This window comes from Amblyraja radiata, chromosome 32, assembly GCF_010909765.2.
Source record: "Amblyraja radiata isolate CabotCenter1 chromosome 32, sAmbRad1.1.pri, whole genome shotgun sequence".
Classification (NCBI taxonomy): Eukaryota; Metazoa; Chordata; class Chondrichthyes; order Rajiformes; family Rajidae; genus Amblyraja; species Amblyraja radiata.
The window spans coordinates 17,906,769-17,926,898 of NC_045987.1; the positions used below are offsets into that span (position 1 = coordinate 17,906,769).

The following is a 20,130-nucleotide window of genomic DNA, read 5'->3' on the forward strand; positions in this document are numbered from 1 at the left end:
CACCCACATACATACAGACCCACATACATACACACACCCACATACATACACACCCACATACATACATACACACACCCACATACATACACACACCCACATGCATACCCACACCCACATACATACACACACACGCACACATATCCACATACCCTTACACACACGTTTGGCAGTGTCCACTTGTGGACGATGAGTTGTGGATGGTGAGTGTAAGTTGCCGGTCTGCCTCTGTACGTGGGTTGCTGCTGTGTTGTTTCAGAGCCCCCACATTCCCACTATGCCCACGGAACTCTCTCCCGTTATAAACAAACAACAGTATCTCGGGAACCAGCAGCAGTTTTGCCCTTTGAAGCTGCGTTGGTGATAACCTTTTGACTTGTTCGTTTAACTAACACGGACCTTGCAGAGTAAATGTTAGCAGCATGTCCGCCTGTCAGTCCTGTGCCTGACAGGGTTGGTTGTGCCTGAGTGTACAGTCGCATCACAGTATAACTGGGTGAGATACACAGTGGAGCATTTAAACCCCACGGGACAAAGCCTTGGTCACTGTCTGCTCCCAGCCCCCTCCCTGTCTGTCGTTCACCTCTCACTGTCTGTCTGTCTGTCTGTCTGTGGACTGAGGGAATTCTGTGTCAAAGCAACCCCTCCGTTGCCCAAGGCAGGCCGGCTTTCATAAAACATAACCTCTCCCTCCCTTCCCTTCCCTTCCGCTCAATCAGGTGCCTGTTCAGTGTTACAAGCTGCTTGGCTGGGCTGCCACCAGCTGGGAACAAAGACAAAGGAGCTTTTCGCAGCCAGAACATGGAACGTGTTTCATTGTATAGTGCGTGTGAGTGTGCGTGCGCGTGTGAGTGTGCATGCGCGTGTGAGTGTGCATGCGCGTGTGAGTGTGCGTGCGCGTGTGAGTGTGCGTGCGCGTGTGAGTGTGCGTGCGAGTGTGTGTGCGCGTGTGAGTGTGCGTGCGCGTGTGAGTGTGTGTGCGCGTGTGAGTGTGCGTGCGCGTGTGAGTGTGTGTGCGTGTTTACTGGAAAGTGGCGAGGTGGCGAGGCACCAGCCCGCTGTCCCGTCAAGTCTCTCGTCATGATCCGATCCAGAGGAGGGGGAGCACAGTCCTTACTGCTGGACGGGCGGGATTCAACCCAACACCATCAATGAAGAAGGACCACAAAATGCTGGAGTAACTCAGCAGGGTCAGACCATCATGCAAACCAACCCACCTTCCGTTGAGGAAGGGTGCCGACCTGAAACGTCACCCATTCCTTCTCTCCAGAGATGCTGCCTGTCCCGCTGTTACTCCAGCTTTTTGTGTCTATCTACCTTCCATTGACTTCAGCTGCACTTCACGTTGCCTCGGCAAGGCCACCAGCACGGTTGATCAGTACGGGAGTCAGGGGTTATGGAGAGAAGGCAGGAGAATGTAGTTAGGAGGGAGAGATGGATCAGCCATGATTGAATGGCGGAGTAGTCTTGATGGGCAGAATGGCCTAATTCTGCTCCTATCACATGACATGAGCATAATCAAGGATCTGTCTCACCCCAGTCACTCTCTCTTCTTGCCTCCCCATCCGGCTAAGAAGTACAGAAGTTGAAAATACACACCACCACATTCAGGGACAGTTTCTTCCCAGCTGTTATCAGGCAACTGAACCGTCCTCTCACCAGCTAGAGCGCTCCCATCCACCTCATTAGAGACCTTTGAACCAGACCTCATTGGACTTTATTGGACTTCAATGTTATATCTTTGCACTAAACGTTGTATCTCTTGTATCTGTGCACTGTGGGAATCTTGATTACATTCATGTGTAATCTATTCTTTGAAAGGGTAGCAGACAAATAGAAGCTGCATGTGACATTAATAAACGAAACTAAACTTAACGTTTCGGGTCAGAACCCCTTTTCAGACCGCTGAGTTACTCCAACATTTTGTGCCTTCTTTGGTATAAACCAGCGTCTGAGGAAGGGTCCCGACCTGAAACGTCACCCGTCCTTATTCCCCCAGAGATGCTGCCTGACCCGCTGAGTTACTCCAGCATTTTGTGTCTATATTTGGTATAAACCAGGGTCTGCAGTCTTGCGTTTCTAAATCTGCAGTTACTTGTTGCCATCAATTAAAATGTTTCTCTATTGCTGCTCCATACGCTTTGAATGGTTTCGAGGTACTAAAGTGCTTACACATTTACAATTTATGACTGCTGGAGCTGTTGGGAGACTGTTCTTGGAAGGGGAGTTAATAGGGGATTATGTCATGGTGTACGTACATCGCGGAGAGAGATCGGACTGATATGCTGCTGCTCCTGACTGTCTCTCTGTGCAAGTGCGGCAGGCTCTGATGAAGATTATACTTCCCAGAGACTGCATTGAAAGAGTCGAGAGGGTTTAATTATCATATGTAATGAAACGAGACAATGAAGACAATTCTTACTTGCAGCTTCACATCAGGTCTGCAACTACTCATAAATAGCACGATGAAACAAACCATACCCAATATCAGTGTGGAATAAAAAAACTAAAGCCTTAAATCCACATGCAACCGAGACAGTTCGTAGTTCGAAGTTGAGTTGGTGTTTGTAGCATACAAGAGCCCGGTGGTTGTTGGGAAGAGGCTGTTCCTGCACCTGGAGCTCACTGTTTTCAGACTCCTGTACCTTCTTCCCGAGGATAGGAGCTAAATTTGAGCGTGGCCAGGGTGGTGTGAGTTCTTGATGATGCTGGCTGCCTCTATAGGTCCCTGTGAAGGTGGGGAGGTCAGTACGTGTGATGGACCGGGCAGTGTTCACCCACCTGTGCTCAATGCACACTATGCCTCACTGGCCCTCAAAGTTAGTTTCCACATTGTTAGCGCATCATTCTGAACACTGGAACTAAGTGATTAACATCACCGACGGCGTAGTAGTGCAGCAGGTAGTGCTGCTGAGCTCCAACAACTTTGATTAGTACCGATGTCAGAGGTTATGGGGAGAAGGCAGGAGAATGGGGTTAGGAGGGAGAGCTAGACCAGCCATGATTGAATGGCGGAGTAGACTTAATGGGCCGAATGGCCTAATTCTGCTCCTGTCACTTATGATCTTATGAACCCCCACCCCAGGTTCGATCCTGACGTCGGGTGCTCCCGGCACATTCTTTTTGTGACCGCGTGGGTTTCCCCTGGGTGCTCCGGTTTCCAGCCACGTCCCAAAGACATGCCGGTTAAATGACTGGTGTAACTTGTCCAGGCGGATAGCAAAATATTCCAAATGGAGTTGATGGGCAGGGAAGGGGGAATTATTTACTGGGGCGCAGGGAAATAAAGAAAGGGTTCCCCTTACCCCTCATCACCTTCCACCTACATTCCTTCCTCTGGCTTCACATTTTCACTCCTCTTCTCTCCTTATCTCTTTATCACACAAGGTTTTCGCCTTTTCATCCCTGGACTTTGGCCGAACCATCTGCCGATCAAATGCCCACTCGTCCGTATCTGTCGGTCGGGAACACGTCGCCCAGAACAAGGAGGGACCCGGTGTGTGGGGGAGTGCCGAGAACAAAGGGGGGCCATTGCGTGAGAATAAAGTACTAATCAAACAATCAACCTATCCATGTTCTCAGAGACGCTGCCTGACCTGCTGAGTTACTCCGGCACTGTGTGACATTTCTTGTACATCATCATCTGCGGCTCCTTGCATCTCAAGTTTAGAAGGATGAGGGGATATCTTATAGAAACATATACAATTATAAAAGGACTGGACAAGCTAGATGCAGAAAAATGTTACCAATGTTGGGCGAGTCCAGGACCAGGGGCCACAGTCTTAGAATAGAGGGGAGGTCATTTAAGACTGAGGTGAGAAAAAACATTTTCACCCAGAGAGTTGTGAATTTATGGAATTCCCTGCCACAGAGGGCAGTGGAGGCCAAGTCACTGGATGGATTTAAGAGAGAGTTAGATAGAGCTCTAGGGGCTAGTGGAGTCAAGGGATATGGGGAGAAGGCAGGCACAGGTTATTGATAGGGGATGATCAGCCATGATCACAATGAATGGCGGTGCTGGCTCGAGGGGCCGAATGGCCTCCTCCTGCACCTATTTTCTATGTTTCTATGTTTCTATTACAAAGAAAGGGGTGGGTGGGTGAGACAGCCCAGCTGAAAGCCAGCACACACCCCATGGGAATTCTATGAATGATCCTAACTGAGCCAGAATTCTATCTGAGATTTAACTGCAGCTCTGTTTTAAAATACTTCAGATAAAACTGGATCCCATCAAGCAAGAGTAGACAGGAAACAGTTGCAGAGGGGGGAAAAAAAGCATAGATTAAGTTCAAGCAGAGATTTTGTCAATTTAAATAGCATTTGCTATTTTTAAGCTTGAAGTGTGACTGTTTAATAGGCACTCCCAGCACCTCAATGGCCAGACCCACACTTGCAAACAATGCAGACTTGTTTCTCAGACATGTTTGTACAAAATTAACTACAAACTTGGCCAACGTTCAATACAACACAACTGACCGTGACCATACACGTAATGGCTCATTAAATGATTAATAATCCTTTACCGTCATAGAGTGATAACAGCGGGGAAACACGCCCTACGGCCCACTTTGTCCACACTGACCAACATGCCCCATCTACACTAGTCCCACCTGCCTGTGCTTGGTCCATATCCCTCTAAACCTGTACTATCCACGTGCCTGTCCAAATGTCTCTTAAAAATGTGAGGATAGTATCTGCCTCTACTACCTCCTCTGGCAGTTCTTTCCATTTACCTATCACCCTTTGTGTAAAAAAGTTACCCCTCAGTTTCCTATTAAATCTTTATCCCTCACTATAAACCTATGTAGTCTGGTTGTCGATTCCTCTGGGCAAAAGATTCTATGCATTTATTCAATCTATTTCTATCTATTACAACAACAGCAAAGGTTCAGATTAATTTTTGACATACAATGTGGACAAAAAGATCACTCCACGTCTCTTCAGAAAGATAAAATCAGATGGTCATAAGTGATAGGAGCAGATTTAGGCCATTCGGCCTATCAAGTCTACTCCGCCATTCAATCATGGCTGACCTACAGTACCTCTCCCCCCCTAACCCCATTCTCCTGTCTTCTCCCCATAATCCCTGACACCCGTACTAATCACGAATCCATCTCTGCCTTAAAAATATCCATTGACTTGGCCTCCTCAGCCTTCTATGGCAAAGAATTCCACAGATTCACCAACCTGTGACGAAATAAATTCCTCCTCATCTCCTTCTTAAACGAACTTCCTTTCATTCTGAGGCTATGACTTCTGGTCCTAGACTCTCCCACTAGTGGAAACATCCTCTCCACGTCCACTCTATCCAAGTCTTTCACTATTCACTAAGTTTCAATGATGTCTCCCCTCATCCTTCGAAATTCCAGCGAGTACAGGCCCAGTGCCGTCAAACGCTCATCATATGTTAACCCAGTCATTCCTGGCATCGTTCTTGTAAAAGATGACAGCATCTAATTCCTACGTGGATACATCTGCCGGGAGAAGAGGTTATTAATTGACCTTACAATGTTGTGGGATGCTTGAAATGTGGGGAAGTTGGAAAATAGTCTATTCTATTCCTACGAAGGGTCCCAACCCGAAACATCACCTGTCCATTTCCCTCCACGGATGCTGCCAGACTTGCTGGGTTCCTCCAGCACTTTGATTCTAGCATATGTGCTCTTGTGCACTTGAATAAGTTGGAAAAGTATCTCAGCGGGTCAGACAGCATCTCTGGAGAAAAAGAATAGGTGATGTTTCGAGACGAGACCCTTCTTCAGACTGTTGGGAACGATCTGTTTAAGCAGATAAGATTATGAGAATATGTAAAATTATGAGAGGCATGGATAGGGTAGACAGTCAGAACCATTTTTCCCAGGATGGAAATATCAAATACCAGGGGGCATTAGTTTAAGGTGAGAGGGGTGAAGTTTAAAGTGAGAGGGTAAGTTTTGTTTACACAGTGGGTGGAAGTGTGTTGCCCTGATGGTGGAGGGTGTTGCAAGAGTGACTTTCAAAGTCCAAAGATAGTAATATTACACCGGCATCCATAGTTCAATAAACAGTATGTCTTATTGCAGGAGTCAAAGGTTAAAGCCACTCTGTTTTAGTGTGATGTTGTTTCATAATTGTTATTTTAATATTCAATGAGAAAGAAACAGAGGGAGGGGAATTAGAACCAAATAAGGCAGAGGAAAAATAAAAGAAAATGGATTGGATCAAGAGAGAGAAAAAGATGGTAAAGTAAATACAACTGAAATCAAAGGTTAAAATGTTGATTTTGAAATCTCTAAAATGCTTGTGTCTCTGCATGAAGGAAATGGACAGGATGTCACTCAGCTACATCAGCTATACTGGTGATGCCAAACCGCACGTGGCTGGTCTGACGTCACTTGGCTGGATCAGGGTGGTCTATCTTTATCCTGTATTCCCCAGGCTAACTGGACCCACCCTTGCCTCGTCTTTCCCCATCTAATCCATCTTTGTCTGGCCATACACATATACACACATTATATATGTATGTGTGTGTGTGGTGTGTGTGTGGATGTATGTATATATGTATATTATATTTATACACACACACACACACACGCACACACACACATATATATAGGAAGGAACTGCAAATGTTGATTTAAATCAAAGAGAGACACAAAAAGCTGGAGTGACTCAGTGGGCCAGGCAGCATCTCTGGGGAGACGGAATGGGTAACGTTTCGAATCGCGACCCGAAACATCACCCGGAGATGCTGCCCGACCTGCTTAGTTACTCCAGTACTTTGTGTCTTTTCCATTCTTTTTACGCTGTTCCTATTCTGGGCCCGAGAGGTCGATTACATTAATGTTTATTACACCAAGCTTATTTAACGTGAAAATACGGCTAATTCATGAAAACTAGCAGAGTTGAAGAGTGAGGGGGTGTTTCTGCGTGGGGCGCGGCACATTGAGCAGAACACCTGGACATATGTGATTCATGCCTCTGCTCATCCCAGAGCTCACCAACCACCTCATCTGTCTGTGACCCTGAGGCAGTCTCCGGGGATCGAGGGAGGCTGGCGGCCACTCTGGCCTGAGGGTTCTGGGGTGGGACTGACGGGGATCAAGAGTCACTGCCTCCTGCACCAACAAGGCAGGGGACGTCAGGCTGGGCAGGTGAGTGCTTGGGTCACTTGCCAGATGCTCGGACAACAGCTGTTATCTAATCTGTTGATCACAATCCCGCCGCTAACCCTCTGGTATTTTTCCGCCAGGAGCAAGCCAGTTTCGCAAAATGAATGCGTCTGGTGAGGCTCAGAAGAAGGAATGTCTTACGGCCTCACGTTTGGCACACTATATTCACGCCATTCAAAGAACATAGAACAGTACAGCACAGGAACAAGCCCTTCCACTCACAGTGTCTGTGTCAAACATGACACCAAGTTAATATCCTCAGCCTGCAAGCGATCCTTGATGCTCCATATCCCTGATGCCGACCAACTCTTACCCGCCTTCACATATTCCATATATCCCCATTCCCTGCACTTCCATGTGCCGAAGCAAAAGTCTCTGGAACACCATTATCGTTTCTGTCTCAACCACCAACCCAGCAGCACGTTCCAGGCACTCACCATCCCCCATGTAAAATATTGCCCTGCACATCTCCTTCAAGCTTTCACCCTCTCACCTGAAATCTATGCCCTCGAGTCTTTGATATTTACATCCTGGGAAAAAGGTTCTGGCTGTCTACCATCTCTATGCCTTTTATAACTTAATATACTCCTATTAGAGGGGTGGGGGAGGGGGTTGGGGGAAACTTTTTCTGAACTCTTACGAGATGCGATTTTTTTCCGTATCGTATCTCCGTCCGCATTGTGGCCTAACATCGAGGAGTTGCCGACCTTTGTTGGAGACCGACCGGGAGCTCCACTTCAGGAGCCTGCGGGCTTAACATCGTGGAGCCCGCAATGCCTTTGCCAGGGATCGAATGTCTGAGCTCTACCACGGGAGCCTGCAGACTTTAACATGGCAGAGCTCGCGGTCTCTGGTTAGAGACCGACTTCGGGAACCGCAGGAACTTCGACCGCCCCGCCGCGGGAGAGAAATGAGGTAAGAGGATTAGACTTGATAGCCTTCCATCACAGTGGGGAATGTGGGGAATCCTCTGTGGTGGATGTTTATGTTAACTTTTATGTAGTTGTGTGTCTTGTTGCTTTTTTAGTATGGCTGTATGGTAATTTTCATATCACTGTACCTTAATTGGTACATGTGACAATAAAAGCCCTTTGAAACTGAACTATTTTGCATTAATATTGTTCTTGTTTATTTATTGAACTTTTATTTGTGTTTAGAAACATAGAAATTAGGTGCAAGAGTAGGCCATTCGGCCCTTCGAGCCTGCACCGCCATTCAATATGATCATGGCTGATCATCCAACTCAGTATCCCGTACCTGCCTTCTCTCCATACCCTCTGATCCCCTTAGCCACAAGGGCCACATCTAACTCCCTCTTAAATATAGCCAATGAACTGGCCTCGACTACCCTCTGTGGCAGGGAGTTCCAGAGATTCACCACTCTCTGTGTGAAAAAAGTTCTTCTCATCTCGGTTTTAAAGGATTTCCCCCTTATCCTTAAGCTGTGACCCCTTGTCCTGGACTTCCCCAACATCGGGAGCAATCTTCCTGCATCTAGCCTGTCCAACCCCTTAAGAATTTTGTAAGTTTCTATAAGATCCCCTCTCAATCTCCTAAATTCTAGAGAGTATAAGCCAAGTCTATCCAGTCTTTCTTCATAAGACAGTCCTGACATCCCAGGAATCAGTCTGGTGAACCTTCTCTGCACTCCCTCTATGGCAATAATGTTTGTTTTATTACGTTATCTATCCAAGTAGTGTATTTGCTGCAGTAAGAACTGCATTGTTCATTCTCGGTACATACTGTATTTTAATTAAACACTCTTGTCTCTTGCCAGATGGAGCACCTCCTCCCAATGTCATCCCACAGAACATGCCTAAACTCCAGTATCCTCCATCAAGCCTTTCCAGATGATCACACTGTACAAGCAGCAGGGAGAGGTGCGGGAGGAATGGTGATAGGACAACAACAATAGGAATGCAGTATGTTCTCATCATTCAGGTTACAAATACGGCATTCTGCAAGACAAAACGGATGTACCAACTGACCACAAAATGTTCAACTGTGACTCAGTGGTCTCATTCTACACAGAAAGATTTTGGTTCAGAGAATTTAGTTTAGAGATACAGCATGGAAACAGGCCCAAAGATAGACACTAAATGCTGGAGTAACTCAGCGGGACAGGCAGCATCTCTGGAGAGACGGAATGGGTGACGTTTCGGGTCGAGACCCTTCCTCAGATTCTGAAGAATCTGAAAGACTCACAATCTGAAGAAGGGTCTCGACCTGAAACGTCACCCATTCCTTCTCTCCAGAGATGCTGCCTGTCCTGCTGAGTTACTCCAGCATTTTGTGTCGATCTTTGGTTAAACCAGCATCTACAGTTCCTTCATACACATGGAAACAGGCCCTTTGGCCCACCGTATCCACGCCGACCATCGATCACCCGTTCACAATAATTCTACATTATTTCACTTTTTCATCCACTCCCGACACACTGAGGGGCAAGTTACAGACAATTAATCTCCAAACCTGTACGTCTTTGGGATTTGGGAGGAAACTGGAGCAGTCACAGGGAGAACGTGTAAACTCCACACAGACAGCACCTGTGGCTCCATTTTGAGACAGGATGAACCATGTTGGAGCGAGCGTGCGTCCGCAGATTTCTAAACCTTGCTTGCGTTCGCTGCTGCAGGGGGAAAGCCTCTCGCATCTTGTGGAACATTTCAGCTGGAGGGAAATCTGATCCTGGGCCATTACGGAGCTGATAGTGTTGTGGACACGTAATCCAGGGTCAGACATCCAGCTGCTGGCCTCAGCCTCACAGTCTGGACGTTTGTCAAAGACTTGCTGTTGTCTCTACACAGGGGAGAACTGTGAGAGGGCTGGCTTCTACTGCTCGCCACCACTTACCGGGAAAGTTTAGTTCAAGTTTAGAGATACAGAATGGCAACAGGCCCTTCAGCCCACGCCGACCATCGATCAAGCATTCACACCAGTTCTATGTTATAGAGTTGTTGCCTTACAGCGCCAGACACCCGGGTTTGAACCCGACCACTTTCCCATCCACTCCCTACGCATTAGAGACAATTTACAGAGGCCAAATTAACCTGCAAGCCCACACATCTTTAGGATGTGGGAGGAAACCGGAGCACCCGGCGGAAACTCACACAGTCACAGGGAGAACGTGCAAACTCCACACGGACAAGATTGAACCCGGGTCTCTGAGGCTGTGAGGCGGCGGGTCCACCAGCTGTGCCGCTGTGCTGCCCGCACAAGCCTGGAGCTAAGGGCAGGCTGAGCAGTGGGTTTCAAAAGCCATTTGACAGCGAATGGGGGGGGGGAAACTATCGATCAGTGGCGGGAGGAAAATATCGATCAGTGGTGATCAGTGGTAGTGAGTGAAGGGGGTCAGTGAAAGGCCGAGGGGTGGTGGGCAGATATGTTCGCACACTGCCAGGCAGTGTCACCTAGGCCTTGCTGCCTGAGTGGATTCAACAGAAGCCTCAATCGGGGACCTGTAGACTGGTTGAAGAGGGTAAAACGTGTTGGGTTGTGGAGAGAGAGCAGGGGGGGGGGGGGGGCGACTGACTGCATTGTCTTACCCCACTCTCGATGGACCGAGTGACCTGCTCCTGTGCCGTCCCGCTGGACTAGTCAATGAAGATAAACTATCACCTACATGTTTCGTGCTCTCTCATTGCCTCTTGCAATGTTATCCTGCAAGGCTTGGCAAGAAGGGAGGGCTGGTCAGGCATTTCTGCAGGTTGGGACCCGGGTCACCATTAAACACAGGAGGAAGCAATGGAGGCTTCTGACTGCCCCGGCTGGGGGTCAGATACCAACATGAACATAGGCCAGGAGGGCAGTTCAGCCCTCTCCCTCTGTCACCTTCCTGAGACCAGCATTGTACCTGGTTGTTAGACACATAGTCATCGAATGGAAAATGGCCCTTTGGCCCAACTTGCCCAACACCGGCCAACATATCCCAGCTACACTAGTCCCACCTGCCTGCGCTTAGTCCATATCCCTCCAAAACTGTCCTATCCATGTAATTGAGATTCGATGGGCCAAATGGCCTAATTGTATTCCTGTGTCTTATGGTCTAATTCCTTCCTGGGATGTGAGTGCCAGTGGCAGTGTTAGCACTAATCCTTCCGGCTGGGGCAAGCTAAGGGGGCACAGGACACATTGGTGGGGTCCAGCCACATATGAAGCCAGGCGGGGACATGTTTGACCTATCTGACAGAATCTCAGTCACTGTTGTACACCCCACCCTCACCTGTATCCACCTATCACTTGCCGGGCTTTGTCTCACATAAACCCCGTTCTCAGTTTTCTCCCCTCCACTACAATCAGTCTGAAGAAAAGTCCCGACTTGAAACATCACCTCTCCTTGTCCTCCAGAGATGTTGCGTGACCTACTTAGTTACTCCAGCACTTTGTGTCTTCCTTTCTAACCCGGCATCTGTGGTTCCTTGTTATCATTTTTCACAGTCACTGTTGTTAGTGCAACTCTTTTAACTCTACGTTCTCCACGGACAGAATCTGCGTTCCACGGCTACCGAGGGATTTGAAGTAAAGCTTCTGGATCGTTGCCCAGTTCTCTGGATGTCGGCTGCTGCAATGTCATCCCGTTAACTCTTTCAAAGAGTGAGAGACGTCACACTGCAAGGGATGGTGTTCCTGCTCGCCCTCTTTTCCTGCACCCTGGGGCGGTGTATGTAACGGAGGGTGGGGCAGACTACCTGCACCCACCGCCCAGCGCATTCACTGCAGCAGCATGCATTCTTGGTGGCATGGGTGACTGCACAAGGTGCGCATTCACACAGATCAGTCATAGAATCACACAGCTTTAGCCCCACTAGTCCCTGCCGGCCATTTACACTAGTCCCACCTGCCTGCATTTGGCCCATATCCCTCTACAACTTTCCTGTCCACATATCATTCAAATGTCTTTTAACTGTTCTTATATTACCTGCCTCAGCTACATTGAACTTGTCCTTCCTGCAGAAACGTATCAGTTTCTGGATGGCACAGTGGCGAAGTGGTAGAGCCAGGGACCCGGGTTCGATCCTGACATCGGGTGCTGTCTGTGGGGAGTTTACATGTTCACTCCGTGACAGTGTGTGTTTCCTCCGGGTGCTCCGGTTTCCTCCCACATCCCAAAGATGTGTGGGCCTGTAGGTTAAATGGCCCTCTGTAAATTGACCCAAGTGTGCAGGGAGTGAATGAGAATGAGAGTGGGATAACCTAAAACTAGTGTGGAAGGGTGATCGATTATCAGCGTGGATTCGATGGGCCGAAGGGCCTGTTCCCCTTGTGTATCTCCAAACTAAAACTTCCGCTTTACAAGCTGCGTGATTCACTCAATTAGAATTAAACCTGAACTTTTGTTAATCTTGTAATCTGTAAAGTTAAATTCTGGTGGTCATCATTAACCTCCGAAGGTTCAAGAGGTCGGCGATCAGGGACAGGCAATACGTTTCTCGTTTAGTTTAGTTTTAGAGATACAGCACGGAAACAGGCCCTTCGGCCCACCAAGTCTGCACTGACCAGTGATCCACCACACACACTAGGGACAATTTACATTTTCACCAAGCAAATTAACCTACAAATCTGAACGCTTTTGGAGTGTGGGAGGAAACCGAAGATCTTGGAGGAAACCCACGCAGGTCACGTACAGACAAGCACCCGTAGTCCAGATCGAACCCGGGTCTCTGGCGCAATAAGGCAGCAACTCTACCGCTGCGGCGCTGGAAAGGGCTCAGATATACCTGCCCTTCATCCAACCCCAAGTTCTTCATGTGGGGTTGACACGTTTAATGTGAGCTGCATCTCATTATCCTGTCGGGATACATCCAGGAGATGACTTGATTTTCAAGACCTTTAATTTGCCAATGATTCACTGTGTTATTATGTAAAAAAAAAAAAGACTGCAGATGGTGCTTTATACCAAAGATAGGCACGAATTGCTGGAGTAACTCAGCGGGTCAGGCAGCATCTCTGGAGTTTGGGGTTGGGAAACTTCACCTCTCCATGTTCTCTAAAGCTGTCACCTGATCCGCTGAGTTACTGATTGAACAGTGGACTATTTACAAATAGAACATAAAACATTGAACGGTACAGCACAGCAACTAACTGGCCCAAACGGCCCACAATGTCTGTGTCGATCATGATGCCATGACCAAGCCCTATCTGCAGAAACAAGCAACTGATGATGCTGGTTTACACAAAGCAGTGGAGCAACTCAGCGGGTCAGGCATCATCTGTGGAGAACATGGATAGGTGACGTTTCGGATCTGGTCCCTTCTTCAGACCGACCGTGCAAAAATTAGTTCAAAAAAGGATCCTGACCCTGAACGTCACCTATCCATGTTCTCCAGAGAAGCTGCCTGACTCGCTTAGTTACTCCAGCGCTTTGTGTCCAACTCTTACCTGCCTGCCTGAACCTCCAGTTCATATCCATCCATAAATGGACAGATAAATGGATGAACAAATGCAATCTGCTGACAAGATCATCAAAGCAAGCAGTGAAAGATGTCTCCTGAACAGGATGCACAGAACTGAAACTACCAGATGCGCTGTGAAAAACTTCACGCAGAGATCAGTAAACACCAAAGGCCAAATTGGAAATTCTCCACACGGCAACCGCGCTTCCTGTGAACAGCCTGGAGTTTGACGAGCCGCACCAGATCAGTTCACTGTCACACGCAGCCGAGATACGGCTGAGACTCCGTGATAGGGAGCGACAGAAGCGGGCGGTGGAGGAGGTGTGCACTGATCGGGAGCAGTCAGCGTGGACTGGAGATGTCGGGGAGTGCTCTCCTAATGGAAGGGAATTTGCTTGTAGAGCGGCCAGGGGTGTGAGCGATGAAGGGCATCTGGCGGCTGGGGACAGAACCCTCACCCCTAGGCAGTGGACCAGATACTATCCATAGCTGGCTCTGAGAGACCAGGCTACACGTTATGGAGTGGCCAGCTGGACAAAGCAGCGGGAAGGCTTAAAAACCAGTGCAGGACCGTGCGTCCCTCGCTGTAGATTGAGCGTTAAATGTTTAAATGTTAACGGGAGTATGAAAATGCTGCAAAAACACACAACGTGCTGGAGTAACAGTGGATCAGGCAGCAGCGGCTCTGGCAAGACTACCATTAATTTTGCATGATTTTTATCGCCTCTTCCAGATGCTATTCGTGGACTACTTTATCGTGGCTTTCAGGAGGAACAGCCGGACAATAACTCATTTACTCTGGGGGAAAACAACTTGAAATGCTGGGGTAACTCAGTGGCTCAGGCAGGTTTTATGGAGAATGTGGATTGGTCACATTGCAAGGAGATTCACAAAATCACGCCATCAAATCTCCCGTCATCCCAGAGCAGCAACTGCCATGAAACAAGACAAAATAACGGTCCCTACATCATCAACTCTACTCAACAACGTACCTCGGTGACTGCCAATCACCACCCCCCCCCCCCCCCCCCCCCCCCCCCGGACACTCCTCCCACAGGAAAAACACTATGTCTGTATATATGCTAATGTAAATATTTATTCAAATCATATGCTATGTCGCTCTTCCAGGGAGATTCTAAATGCATTTTGTTGTCTCTGTACTGTACACGGACAATGACAATTAAAGTTGAATCTGAATCTGAATCTGAATCTGAAATTTCAATAAACTTTGCTTCCAATATTCCCTTTACCCAAGGGCGATGAGGGAATGGGATATGTTACCACCCAACACACGTGCTGCTCCCGATGTTGTCATTTAAAAAGGGGATTGAGCAACTAGATCTCCTCAACTTGGTCAAAAAGGCCCACTTCAAAATTTAATCGCTAATCCACTCACTCCGACCTGCGCGAGATAACCACTGATGAGATGTTTGCGCAGTAATCAACCAGAACCAGAACAAGACGGGATCCTAAAAATGCAGCTTGTTGCTGCTGCAATGGTCCTTGCTACATTTTAAATAAACAGTACAGCACAGGAACAGGCCCCTCAGCTCACAATGTCAGTGCTGAACGGGATTCCAAGTGAAGCTAATCTCCTCTGCCTGTATGTGATCCGTATCCCTGCATTACTTGCAGATCCATGTGCCCGTCCAAAAGTCTCTCAATAATTTTGGGGTAAGAGGGACACGCAGATATGAAACTTTATTCATTGATAATGAAGTGGGTGCAGAAACGCTCAGTTACGCAGTGCCTGCATTGTTGCTGACAGAGCTGTGAGGGTCAGGGCTGTGGACCCTGAATAAACTTACAGAATAATGAAAGGCATAGATCGAATGGATGCGGAAAGGATGTGTTTCCACTGGTGGGAGAGACTAGGACCAGAGGCCATAGCCTCAGAATTAAAGGGCACTCTTTTAGAAAGGAGGTGAGGAGGAACTTCTTTAGTTAATCTGTGGAACTCATTGCCACAGAGGGCTGTGGAGGCCAAGTCAGTGGGTATTGTTTATGGCAGAGATAGACAAATTCTTGATTAGAACGGGTGTCAAGGGTTATGGGGAGAAGTCAGGAAAATGGGATTAAGAGGCAGAGATCAGCCATGATTGAATGGCAGAGTGGACTCGATGGGCCGAATTCCACTCCGATAACTTGTGAACTTGTGACCCAGGGCCGGAGGTGGGATCTTGTCCACCTTGGGCCCAAACAACCAATGTACTCCCCCTGTGGAGTGAAGCAGCTGAATCTAAAGCCACAACATTAATGTCCAACCAGCATGGAGATATGAGGAGTTTCTATTTTAGTTCAGTTCCGTTTATTGCCACGTGTACTGAGGTACAGTGCAAAGCTTTTCTTGCGTGCTTCCACTCAGCAGAAAGACAATACATGCTTACAATCGAGCCATGCACAGTGTACAGACACATAATATGGGAATAACGTTTAGTGCAAGGTAAAGTCAGCAAAGTCCGATAAAGGATAGTCCGAGTGTCACCAAAGAGGTAGATAGTAGTTCAGGACTGCTCTCTGGTTGTGGAGTTCCAGGGTTGATAATGGAAAGGGGTTAGACCCCAGCTGTACACAGCGTCCAGGACTGGAGCAACAACCATATTGTCCGAACAATGGAAAGTACAACGGACATCTCCAATCTGGTCAGAAACTAGTGCAAAACTGGTCCACCATTTGAGGAATATCACCAAAAGACATGCAAATAACGACATATTTCTGACTTTTTTCCTCCATGACTTTTGACTAAAGCAATTACATTTTCTATTTTTTGACCCTACTCCACAAGTAAGAAATGTCGGAAAAATTAAAACCATGTGCATTAACTATTTAGTTAAGTTTAGTTTAGAGATACTACGTAGAAACTGGTCCTTCGGTCCACCAAGTCTGCCCCGACCTACAATCACCCTGTACACTAGTCCTACCCTGCACACTAGGGACAATTTACAGAGACCAATTAACCTACGTCAAAAACCTGTACGTCTTTGTAATGTGGGACGAAACCGGAGCACCCGGAGGGAATCCACATGGAGAACATACAAACTCCGTTCAGACAGCACCTGTGGTCAGGATTGAACCTGGGTTGCTTGCACTGTAAGGCAGTAATTCTACCGCTGCGCCTCCGTGCCGACCCATCCTATGGCGAAATGCATGCGTCTCACTAACCTGGTGAATGCACCTGATTTACATCTGATTCCTGATTCACAGCTATTTCTGGGATGCTTCTTACGTCAACAGGACTGAATTCAGCTCTAAACTGGTGCAATCTCCAGATCCTCCGTGGTTACAGGTGCCGCAAGCCGGCTTGGCTAAGCCTTGCGGGGTGAGGAATGACGTGGCTGCAGTCTGCTCCCGAATATTATCCAGTCATCTGCGTCTGGGAGCTCACACCTGGTAATTGGGTGATTGCCACCATTTCCAAAGACTTAACAAGCTGCTGACTCCCCCAATTATATGTAGGCGAGAATCGCACAATGTGCGGAGCAGACTGTGCCCGGCAGACGTGAAACGTCAAGGAATAACTTGTAAATCTAATCCAATTGCCATTATATTCTCCTTCTCCAATGGAGATTTCAGCAAAGCCACACCCGGACACGGACCACTGCTGTGTGCAAAGTGGAACCAGGGCCTGTTGGCTGGAAGCAGAGGGGAGCTGCTTGGTTTACTGAGTGGTTGTACAAGCTAGTGGAATTGGCTCCCAGAGGAAGAACAGGGAACATTTAACAAACCCAGAAACCATTAGCAAGGGCCCTGGAGACATGCACTTAAAATCAGAACAGCTTGGGTCCGAAAGAAATGGCCTGAGTCTTCGTGCACAGACGAGATGACATTGAGCCTAATCGGCACCAGCCAAGGACAGTGTTTAGAACAGCACAATACAGGAACGACCCTTCAGCCTCCTTCTCTGCCGAAATGTGATCCATATCCATGTTCCTATCTAAAAGCCTCTTAAGGTGCTGCCTGACCTGCTGACTGACTCCAGCTTTATGTATCTATCTCAGGTGTGTAGGTTCATTGGCTTCTGTTAATTGCCCCTTGTGTGAAGGATGCTAAACTGGGATAACATCGAACTGGTGTACGGGGGGGGGGGTGGTCAGTGGTCGAACTGATAGTTGGTCGGAACGGCCTCAGTGGGCCGAAGGGCCTGTTTTCAAGCTGTATTTTTTTATTTAGAAACAATTGTAAAGAAATAAACAGTCGGCATATAAAATTATACAGTTAATGTACAGCTTCAATTTTAACTTTTTAACTGTTCTTCTCCTTTATATAAAGGAAAAGAAAAGGAAAAGAACAGAGAGACAAAAAGTGAGAGGTGCAAAGATCGAACCCCTAGACTACCAAAGTAGTGTCGCCAAAGAGTGGTTGAGAGAAAGGAAGAAAAAAAAGAATGAAAAAAAAAGAAAACGAGAGGAAAAATTGTGGTGATATACCTGCCTCTCATCCTTCCCCCACCCACCTCACCCAACCCTTAGTTGGATTTAAATCCAAAGTTGTGTTGCGCCATACTATCCTTGTAAGAATTCGGTGAAGGATGTCCATGTTTTGAAAAATTGATCTGGTTTTTCTGCCAAGACAAGTCTAATATTGTCCAGATGTAGTGTCTCGGACATGTTTGTAATCTCTAATGCTGTATCTCTAAACCAAACTAAACCTTTAGCCAAATAATGCGGCTCCTGACCCCTTGCTCCGTCTCGCTGGACAGAAGGTAAACTGCTTACCTGTTACACTGGGCGCTTGTTGCTCCTTGGTCGTGGCATTCGCACGCGGTGCACAGTCCACTGGTGCCATCGTGGTAAAACTCGTCTGCACAGTCGCCGCACCGCAGGCCAGAGTACCCGGCGAGACACTCGCACTGTCCCGACGACGCGTTGCATGTCGTTTCATTGACGCTCCCCGCCACGCTGCAGTTACACCGGAACGCTGCGAAGGGAAGAAGGAGATTAAGAGGTTGTTATATTAATTTTGTCTGCTGTAGATATAATACAATGCAACAACTGAGGATTGGCGGAAGACAAAAAATGCTGGAGAAACTCAGCAGGTGAGGCAGCATCTATGGAGCGAAGGAATGGGTGACGTTTCGGGTCCCGAAACGTCACCCATTCCTTCGCTCCATAGATGCTGCCTCACCTGCTGGAGTTTCTCCAACATTTCTGTCTACCTTCGATGGTTCCAGCATCTGCAGTTCCTTCTTAAACAATTGAGAATTGGCCATCAGTTAAATCATTTGGGTAGAGAGGGGTTGTTCTGAGTTTGGCAAATAGTCAGAGGGTGATACACTTGTTCTACCTTCCCACTTGTTATCAGGCAACTGAACCATCTTATCACCAACTACTGACCTGCCACCTGCCTCATTGGTTGCACTCAGCCTATCTTTAATCAAACGTTACTGGACTTTATCTTGCAGTAAACGTTATGCCCTCTACCGTGTATCCCTACACTGTGGACGGCTTGATTGTAATGATGTATAGTCTTTCCGCTGACTGGTTAGCACGCAACAAAAAAGCTTTTCACTGTAACTCGGAAGATGTGACAAACTGAACAAAACTGAATTAAACTAAACTGAACTGAGCAAAGCTGAGCTACACTAGGCTAAACTATTGTGTCGGATTGCACATGCTGGTTTAAACCGAAGATAGACACAAAATGCTGGAGTAACTCAGTGGGACAGGCAGCATCTCTGGAGAGAAGGAATGGGTGACGTTTCAGGTCGAGATCCTTCTTCAGACTCATAGCTAAACTAAACTATAGCTGCTTGTGTTTGCTCCCTGCTTTGTAGTGAGTTTGGCTGACTTATAACAATCATCGACCATGTGGAGGCCAAGTCAGTGGATATTTTTATGGCAGAAATAGATAAATTCTTGATTACAAGTTTACAACGGGTGTCAAGAGTTATGGGGAGAAGGCAGGAAAATGGGATTAGGAGGCAGAGATTAGCCATGATTGTGCACAAAAAAGCTGGAGAAACTCAGCGGGTGCAGCAGCATCTATGGAGCGAAGGAAATAGGCAACGTTTCGGTCCGAAACCCTTCTTCAGACAATTAGCCATGATTGAATGGCGGAGTAGACTTCATTAGCTGAATGGCCTAATTCTACTCCATTAACTTGTGAACTTGTGAACGAGTACGTGAGTAATCCCTCCAGTGAATACGGCACGTACCCAGTAATACTGCGCCTTCCCAAATCCCAACACTTTATCCCTGCAAAATAAATTCAATGGGGAAATCCTGGTCCAGAAGAGGAAGTCCTGTTTTATCTTCTTCCTGATCAGCCGTTTTGCAAAGGTTGTGCCCTTGCATAAAGAAAATTGTGTGTAAATTTAGCAGCTCTGCCCAAAATAATTGGCCCCTTGAGTATTGCTGCATTGTGCCGCTTCAGCCCTGATTCAACGGCAAAACAAAGTCTCAGCACCACCTTAAACTGGCGGGAGGAAATCATCCTGACACAACAGCCCTGGAGCAGTCCAAGGGAACGTGTGTCCCTCTCTGGACACTTCTATTGCAGGGGGAAATCCGTAACAGCGTGCGGGGTGTATTCACCACCTCACAATGAACACCATGTAAACCAAAACTCAATACTGCACTTCACCGCTGATG

General features: G+C 47.5%; 1 protein-coding gene across 1 annotated transcript in view; it reads right to left on the reverse strand.

Moving 5' to 3' along the window:
* The window catches only part of megf9 (multiple EGF like domains 9), a 152,959-nt gene that overhangs the window by 81,686 nt on the left and 51,143 nt on the right, over nt 1-20,130 (reverse strand). The window contains exon 2 of the mRNA XM_033049231.1: nt 18,256-18,457. Within this exon, the coding sequence (XP_032905122.1) occupies nt 18,256-18,457 (202 nt within the window). The remainder of the gene's footprint in view (nt 1-18,255; nt 18,458-20,130) is intronic.